This window comes from Frankliniella occidentalis, unplaced genomic scaffold (assembly GCF_000697945.3).
Source record: "Frankliniella occidentalis isolate FOCC.00 unplaced genomic scaffold, Focc_3.1 Scaffold2, whole genome shotgun sequence".
Classification (NCBI taxonomy): Eukaryota; Metazoa; Arthropoda; class Insecta; order Thysanoptera; family Thripidae; genus Frankliniella; species Frankliniella occidentalis.
The window spans coordinates 1,592,432-1,601,462 of record NW_026267132.1 but is presented as its reverse complement, the minus strand read 5'-3'; the positions used below and the strand labels follow the sequence as shown (position 1 = coordinate 1,601,462).

At 52.8% G+C, this 9,031-nt stretch overlaps 1 protein-coding gene across 3 annotated transcripts in view; it reads left to right on the top strand.

Moving 5' to 3' along the window:
• Positions 1 to 9,031, top strand: part of LOC113205953 (uncharacterized) — a 197,224-nt gene that overhangs the window by 97,388 nt on the left and 90,805 nt on the right. For 2 of the 3 annotated variants that reach the window (XR_008010883.1, XM_052265024.1), the window contains one exon: positions 5,048 to 5,157. The exons of the other annotated variant lie outside the window; for it this stretch is intronic. Coding sequence is in view for 1 of the 2 variants with exons in the window: in XM_052265024.1 (XP_052120984.1) it covers positions 5,048 to 5,157 (110 nt within the window). In the remaining variant the exon portion in view is untranslated. The remainder of the gene's footprint in view (positions 1 to 5,047; positions 5,158 to 9,031) is intronic. 3 annotated transcript variants of the gene reach the window in all.

The window sequence follows — 9,031 nt, the reverse complement described above, 5'->3', positions numbered from 1 at the left end:
CACCCCCCACCCCTGCGCCTTTCAGCCGTTCCTCAATGGTACCGCGCCTCGTGAAGGCCTCGCTGCCCGCGGTGGAGGTAGGCACTTTGAGATGCTGCAGCACAATACCCGTACCGGTAGCCGAGCCGGCAGCCACTGGCCTGGTTGTTCTCTCGCAAGGTACCCAGGGACCCAGGCACTATGACCCTTAATGGAAACTCGTACCCTGCATCTACTTGAACTCGTACGTGTGTGAGTATTTGTGAGTGTAATTGCACACGCACTAGCGTGTATGTACTCGTGTATGTACGCGTACGTGTCGAACAAACGCCTTGACGGGTGCGCGTCCCAACTTTATGAAGTCGCTCTGCGGGATTACAGCTCTGTCGTGTCGTATTGACGCCCCCCGCAGCGCCACTATTTACTCAGCTGGAAAAGAGTGTCGCCCTCTGGGGCGTCTTATGTCCAGCTCGCTGTCAAAAACTGCCACTCTCTAGTCTCTTCGAAGGAACGGAATTCCGCGTAGCTTAGTTATTTTGGTGCAATAGAGTCAACAAAATCCTTTTGGAAGGGTAATGAACTGCAAAAATATAGGTGCCACCTCATTACTTTTTAGAGGTGTAAGCGAAATAGTTCCTCTTCAAAGGCGCTCCTGGCCCACTGGACTCCAAATTTGGAGGGGTGCAATTTTTGGCAATTTTTGGCAATTTTTGTGCATTTCCAGAGGCATTTAGTGAAATGTCGCCTTATTTGTTTTTACGACATTCCACCTCTACTCCTTCCTTCCCACTCTCGTAATAGAATGTCCCTCGTCGAGTGAGGTAAGTTTGCACATGCGCGAGAAAGATTTTCGCAGTGAAACGCTCAGAGTGCTCGAACGATACTCCGCAGTGCTCCTCCGCTCCTGAGCGCCGAGTATCGCTCGCCGGTGTATAATGATGCATTACTGCCCGTGCAAGGTAACCCCGCGTCCCCTTCCCCCATGCCCCACACACATATATATATGGGACAACCTATTTTTCCCTCGCAGGGACTCCACGAAAGCCAGACGCTGGCCCGGCGGCGCGCGTGGCGGCATGGGGGCGAGCGGGTGTGGGAGAGAGACACAAGGAGAGGCGGAGGGGGACCGAGAGAGAGCCGGCTACATAAAAATAGAGAAAGGAAGGAAAAACTTTCTTGAAAACTTTCTCGACTTCATCTATTTTGTCTGCCGTTTTTACCTCTTTCTGGTCCCCCTCCACCTTCTGCGCGCGTATTTTCTTCGCAATCTGAAGGGGGGCCAGGCGAGAGAGAAGGAGAGAGGGACTGGTCGGTGGCGGGCCACGTCTCCCGCGAGCACGCATCCGTAATATCTGGAGGCCACCCCGACGTGCCCCTCCGCGAGAGGATGCCGACGGAGTTGAGGTCGAATAAGAACGGATGCCCCCCCCCCCCCTCCCTAGCACCTGCCTCCTCCCCTGCACTGTCCGCTGCGCTTTTCCCCCGGATCGGGATTATTTGCAGTTTGGGGTTCTGCAAACTCACTCATCACGAGGTCCGCCCGCATGCAGCCCGTAAGTAGCGGCAAACAGCCCCCGACGCTCCCCGCCCCCACCACCACCATCCCTCGCCTTCATACGCCTTGTTGTCTCCTTGTTTGTCCCCCTCCTTAACCCATCCACCATTTTCTTTCGAGATTTATGAAGGCAATCGTCCAGAGTGCGGGTGCGGCGCGCGGTGGAGCGAAGCGAGGCCGGCAGGAATCTCGTTTCGATTTCTCGCTATTAGCAAGAATCTCGCGCGCGCCATGGTGGCGACTTCTGTCTCTTTCCCGCACGTTTCGAGAGTGGGAGAACAAAGTGTGTGGGAGAGAGTGAGAGCGACTGTGGCTCTATACTTGCTTCCTCGCTCCGAAGGCCGTGTGTGGAGAAAGAGGGAGAGAGTGCGCGAAAGAAAAGGGGAGGGCTGCTGCTAACTGAATTTCCCGAAGAGGAATGGAGCCCCCATACGCTGCCTAATTGGCCCTGATAGCCCTAGATCGCGCAACCGGCCAAAAGTGCCAACGAAACGGTCCGGAACTGAATTTTACTCTCTCTCTCTCTCTCTCTCTCTCTCTCTCTCTCTCTCTCTCTCTCTCTCTCTCTCCCCTTATTTTCAGAATTATAAGAAAAACATTGCTTTTATATATTGAGTGAATTTTGGCCCATCAGGCTCTTTTCCCGAGCTATTTCAGTTACGTAGGCGGCAGCGGCGCATGTCGCTCAAGCGAAGGGGCTGAAACAAAAGATAGTGCTTGAGTGGTCGGCAATGGGGGCATTACTGACGCCTTCTGTTGTCAATGCGCTTGGCTGGGCAAAGAGACGCTCTGCCCCGGGCCGGATCCCCGCTGGCAGAGTCCCGCTGCTGGGGGATTCCACAGCCAACGCCGTCGTCTGCACTGGCCTCACTCTTTATCATTAGTCCCAGATGGCCGACACTCTTTAAATCGTCGGCCCGTTTAGGCGTCCATGCACCCGAAGTCTTGGATGGTTTTTGGGAATATTAAAAGATAATTAGTGAAAGATTTAGCACCTGACAGGGATGAAGCAGGAAGCAGCGCGTAATTTTGATTGACGAAATATGTCGTGAATTAACGATTTGCTCGTTGTTTAATACCAAGTCGATAGGGAGTGCTTATAAATTTACAATTTCAAATTGTAATTTGACGCCTTTTATCATGGAAATTTTTTCCGTAACCCTTAGGAGTATTTTTTACAGTGCACCCACATGATCTCCCCACCCCGGCATTACGTAGCTAAGTGAACCAGCCTGGATCGGAAGATTGTTAGGTATCTTGTCTTCCTTGTTTGGCTTTTAAAGAAACAGTGAAACTGTAGAATAATAAATCAATCAATCTGTCTCTGTCTCTCTCACTCGTATACACACACGCTCTCTATCTCCCTTCCTCTCGCTCTTACACACGGTCATGCACAGATTCCTAATGGGTCTGCAGGATCTGACAGGTGCCCGCCCCCCTCTGTACGCCCCCGCAGTTACTAAGGCCCTTATAGGAAAGCCAATCCTGAGTAATAAGTTGGGCCCACTTTCATCTCTCGGCAGTCCTCACCAGAGCGCGCCACCACCCGCCGCGCCACGCAGCGCCACGCCGGGAGACTTGACTTTGAAATCTTGGGAAGCTTTCGCCGGCTCCTAATCTCAGGGCGACTGGTTTGGCCCCCCGCCCCGCCCCGCCACGCCCCGCCACACCCCGCCACACCCCGCCTCTCAACGTTCAGATAACGGGCGACCGGAGCCGGATCAGGGCCGCTCCCCGCCGCGCATAACTGGGTGCAGCGCTTGTATCCTGTATGAGTCGAGCATGGTGGGCGTGCCCAGTGGTCGCCATAGAAAGGGTTGTAGCGGGACGTGAAGAATGCAATTAGTCTGGTCCATCTTGTCCTCCAAGCCCCGCCTCGTGTGCGGCCTCGCCTCCAGAAACCTCCCCTGATGTCGACGTGTCAGCGAGGGGGGATGCGTGGCTGGGCACCCCTATGCCTTCGCCCCCTCCCCCCTTCCTGATTGAAGTGTATTGGCCCCCCCCAGCAGGCCTTTCGCTCTAACTATTGTTTTTCCCTAAGAAGTCTCTTGCGTCTCTGCGACATGTCAGTGACATTCTTGGCAAGTCTTTGACGGAGAGGGACTCTGCGGGTGGCCCCGCGCAACCCTGCAACTCGCTCATATCACATTCCGTCTAGCCGCCGTCCCTGCTTCTCTTCACATTTTCATCTCTGTCTGTCTCTCTCTTACTCTCCTACTCACTCTGCCACACACACACACACACACACACACACACACACACACACACACACACTATCACTTTCAACATTGCCATCCTCCAGTAGCGGGGAATCTGCCACCAATGGCCCAGTCTGTCGCATGAAAGATGTAGCAGTTGGATATTGGAGTTCCAAATGGCTTCATCGTCGTGTCTCGCTACACACCCACACGCGCACAGACGATCGCATTAAAGCACCTGTTACGCCTCTTTTTTGTGCCCTGCCCCATATCATCATGTTGCAGGCGTTGGGGAGAGCGAGTGTGAAGGGCAGAACAGATAGAGAGGGGGGGGGGGGAGCACATGATGAGGAATCCATCGCGGCAGTAGTACATCACCACCGTCTCATTGTCACCATTAATGCTAATGATTCGTCAGACTTAATTTGACCCAGATTATATGATTAATGGAGCCCGTCTGCTTCCGTCTGCTGTCTTTGTGTTGTCAGCCCGACTTCGTGTGACAGAGATCGCAGTTAGTTTCTGAGGCTACGAAAGGGTGGGATGTACTCTACTCCGCAAAAAAAGGGATGAAACGAAATGAAATGTGTTTCTTGCCATATAAATTATCTTATTTTTATATCTGGCGCCACGACTTTGGACCCATCTCTGCGTTTTCGTCGGTTTTCGTTCCCCGCGCCACATCCCTCCCCGTGCAGTTTGCTGGTAAAATGGGCCATATTTCAATGTGCGAGTGTGTGGGCGCAGCGATTAGAGGCCCGGCCGATACGTTCCATGGCGTCCGAAAGCGCCGGCTGCACCCCTCGGACGCGGCCGCCCGCTCCACGTATAAAGCACCTCATCTCATCCCGAGGTAATGGCTTTTGTTTTATTCTCCCGCCCGTTTCTATTGGCCGGGGTGGCGATTTATTTCGTCACGATCACTCTTCTTATTATATTTATTATTATTATATTTATGGTCATTATTGTGAGATGCCCCACGCGTTCCGCTGGCTGTCTGCCCACTGCAGCCGAGGCTTGGGGAAGAAGGTAAAAGAGAGCAAGGAATTTCATGAAGACAAAAAGAAAGTATTCCCTGTCAATACAATGTCAGCTAAAACTCAATATTGCCCTTCCCATTTCTACTACTTTTTGCTTGCATTCCCCCATTGAAAAGAGTTACTGTGGTGCTGAGGACAGGTGGAATAGCTTCAACAGAAATTTCTCTTGGATGTCTTAGCACCTTCCAGTGCACCTTTCTTCTGTAGGCCAACTCTTCTACCCCTGGCTTGATTCGCGTGTTTCACCTCTGCCTTTTCTTTTTCCTTCTCTCCAGATGTTGGTCCGTCCGGATGACACGCCCCTAATTGGTCGGACGATTATCCGTCCCAGAGGACAGAGTATCAAGATGGAAAAAAGGAAGGGAGGGAGACGCGACGCGGTCCGGTAAGCGTATATAAACACCATGACGCAAAAACGCAGCCGTATCTCTACTTCTTACTCCTCTTACGCCGACCTCTGTGTACTTCTCTATACGGCCCCCTCTCGTGTCTGCTGCTCAGCCCCGATCCTCTGCTGTCCCCTTCCCCATCTCCCCCCTCCCACTCCGCTCCTCTGGAACACAGAAAAAATGTTGGGTCATCAGTTACATGCTTGTGTCCTGGAGGCCCGAGGGAGGCCGGTGGCGCGGTGCCGCCGCGGCTCACGCTGACGGATGCGCTCCTATAACTCACCTGGGAAGCATCAATCGCGACCCGTATTATTCTAATTGGACACTTCTTCGTTTCCACTCCCTATTTTTTCTTCTTTTCCCTGCTTTGGCCCCGACAAAGCTTACGTTTACTCGCACAGGTCGGCGGAGTGGGATTCCTTTGAGGAGGGCGTAGTTATACCGTTTAGTTTCACATTTAAGTGTTAGGTTTTGTCTCAAGACTAAAAGAGTCGTGCTCAAAGAATGCATTTTGAAACGTGAAAAAGAAGAGGGAAAGAATTTTGGCGCATCTTGGCGCTGTGTGGTGATGGATCGCACCCTCCCGGTAGGGCCTGCCGCGGCCTGCCGCCTGCCCCTCACGGCCCTTGCGAGCGTGCGCCTAGCGGGGCTCAGGGCCGGGCACGACCATTGTGATCCCGCGTACTACTTTAGCACGTTCCATTTGTTTCCTTTCTTCATCTCAAAAAGTTATGTTCATTATCAGATTACGGTCTGTAGTGTACTCCTGCTCCTCCATACTAGGGGGCAGGCAGGCGCGGGTGGCCTTGTTTCGCATGGGGGCAATATTGTGGAACAGGGGGAGAGTAAAATCTTTTTTCGGCATTTTGAGACATTCGACGAATGGAGTCAGATATCTGACGAGCATGTGCAAGAGAGCAAGAAGTACATACTATTTAAATTCTCAAATCTGACCGACGCGACTTCAAAGCGACATACCAGGTGGATGTTTCACGCCGCGCACTTCTGTGGGTATACTGTACCGCATACACGAGTGCGTGCGGGCTTGCCTATCGCCCCTCTCCACGGCGCCTTACGATAGCCGAGCGAGTAGGCAACCCGCCCGCACTCGTACATGCGGTACAGCATAACTACAGAAGTGCGCGGCGTGAATCAGCCACCTGGTATACTGTAGACCATCTTATGTTAATTTTTATATATTTTTAAAATTGATAAAAATACTGTCACTAGAGAACAAGTGCTGTCGGCGATCATTCTGCGTGTGGGCCATGTCCAAGGTGCGAGTACGCGATATATCGGCCCAATCCTTTTTGCGCTGCGGTTATCGGAGCATTTTGGTCGGCAGGAAGGCCGGGCCCCGAAGCACCAGAGCAGACCCAGGGCCGGTCCTCTCACCGCGCATGGTTGCGTACCAGTGCCGGAGGGTAGGCTAGGGGAGGGGAGGGGTTCGAGAGGACCTCGTGGATTTACGTAGGCGTCGATGCATTGAGCGTAGTTCCTAGTTTCTGGAAAGTTGTTCGTTGTTGTGGTGGTTGGCATTGTTCTCCCCCTCCCTGCTCCCCTTCGTCCACCCCATGCTCCCCCCCTCGCTCGCTCTCCCTCCACCGCCAGACTCAATGGTAGAAAGCCAGTTATAGACTTATAGAGCAGGCGTTGCTATGGGTGCGGCCCCCGCCCCGCGGCCCCCGCCCACCAATACGGACTGCAATGCAAAAGGCAGGTCGGAAGCGATTCGCACCTTTTGTTTCGGACTCCACCCTATAAGTCAGGGACCCCCGGGGCTATGGGCCGCTCGAGCTTAAAGAGCCACACCGTGCGCCCTCTCACCACTCAGGTACTCGAAGGTGTAGAAGGTGGTTACCACTGCGTGGGCGAGCTACACTCCCTAGCTGGCTGGCTAAGCAGGCGTGAAACTTCACACGGGCGTCATAGAGATCCATTACCTAGGGCCTAGGGCTCAGGGCTGTGGGTGAGGGTTGGGCGCCGTTTTGTTGCCGGTATGTGGGCACTCGGTTTCTTGTTCCGGTCACCGATTTTATAAATCAAAAAATGAAAGAGGTTCGCAACCCCACCTTCATTTTTTTCATGCGAAAATACAACAGCAGTTACTTTGATAAACTCGCCTCGGCTTTTGCGCCGTGGCTGCTGTTCCGCCGCTGCTGCCAACCCATCGGCCGTGCGCAGTAAAGTTGTGCAGTGCTACCAACCCCCGCACCGGCATTGTGAGGGTGCACGGCGGCGGGGATAACTTGCCTTGTTAGCTACACACGTACGAGAGGTAGCAATTGTATGGGTTGGCAACATCCATCCGAGCGCGGGCGGGGCGCAGCGTGGCGTATAAGAGTGGGGCAAAGGGGCCCCTCAAAGCAGCACTCAGACAGGTGCATTCCACACGCCGCCGGAATTATTATGAGAGAGAGGATGAAGAGAAAGAAAAGAGTTTGCCGTAAAGTTGCAATTTTCTGTGGGCTGAAGGTGGATAGAGAATGCAAGGGCTGACAGAGAGAGAAGGGGAGGGGGTGGAGAACAGAAGGTATGAGAGGGAGGAGCTCCAAGACGCATGGCTGTCAAGGTGAAGCAAGGCTGGCTTTTGCTTAAAGTACCTTTGGAGGGTGGTGTGCCATGACCACCACTGGGGACACAATGGGAGTGACCCTTGAGGGTCTGCAGCACCCGGCAGCCGCCCCAAGTGGGCCCCAAACATTCAACACCGTCATCATTTATGCAAACGCCGTGTCGGTATGCGCATTGCCCAGCTGTTCGGCCTCCTTGAGAATGTTGCGATGTGGAGAGAGAGAGAGAGAGAGAGAGAGAGAGAGAGAGAGAGACAGCTCCTAGCACGATGCCATGAATGCGAAAGTGTTTCCCCGCCGTCTTGGGCGCACATCACTGTTGATGGCGCTGCCACTGTGTGGTTGGCGCGCTGGTAGAAAAACAGGACCACGCCGCGACTCCCGCACCGCGCTGATTGCTTTCTGGTGTCGCGGATGTGCCGGTCCACTGGGTGCCGCTGGGCCGGCCCCGGCCGGGCAGCGTCGGCCGAACAAGCCGAGCCCGGCGGCGAGCCCTAATGGCATACGAGCCCGCTGTAGCGTCACACTGCGGCCACAATGGCCAGGGCCAGGACGTCGTGTTCGTCACTGTCGAAAAGAAAAGCCAGAATAATGTGAAATCGAATCGACGTCCACATTGTAAAATTAGTCGATTTTGCGACGATGAGCGACTAAATTTCGACATTATTGGATTTCTGGACGTGATTGCAACGCATCTCCGCCAACTGCCGCAAAACGTTTTCAGGAAATTCATGGTGGTCGCCGCTACGTTAGAGCAAAAGCGTATACACTCACTCCAAACGTTTTACTTGAAAATTTGCTTAGCAACTATTATTAATATTTTGTTCTTTTTTTATTTTAAAGGAGTTTTTATTTAAAATTTACATTACTTATTCTGGCGTTTTCTAGAACCGCAATTATAGTGTAGAGAGGACTTTCACACATGCACGGGTCTTCCTATCGTCTAGGGTACTATAGGGCTGCGTGCCCGCATACTTAAATCTAATTTCCCCATTGTCCTCCTAGGGAAGGAAAATTTTAGTTCTTTCTCTACTTAAATCGTAATTTGGACGAGACAAAAAAAAACTTACTTGTTTAAAGTGGGGCGTCTTCACTACAAAAAAATCATTAAAAAGAGCATGGCCCACATGTCCGAATTCGGACCCTTAAGGGTCAAAGCCCTCCCTCATTTGGAGGGGAAAAGTAATTTCTTGCTTATTTCGATCCGGGAACCGGAACCGAAGACCAAAGGTTGCGGCGATGTGTAACGTTACACGACCAAACGTCTGCTGACCAGAGAGAGAGAGAGAGAGAGAGA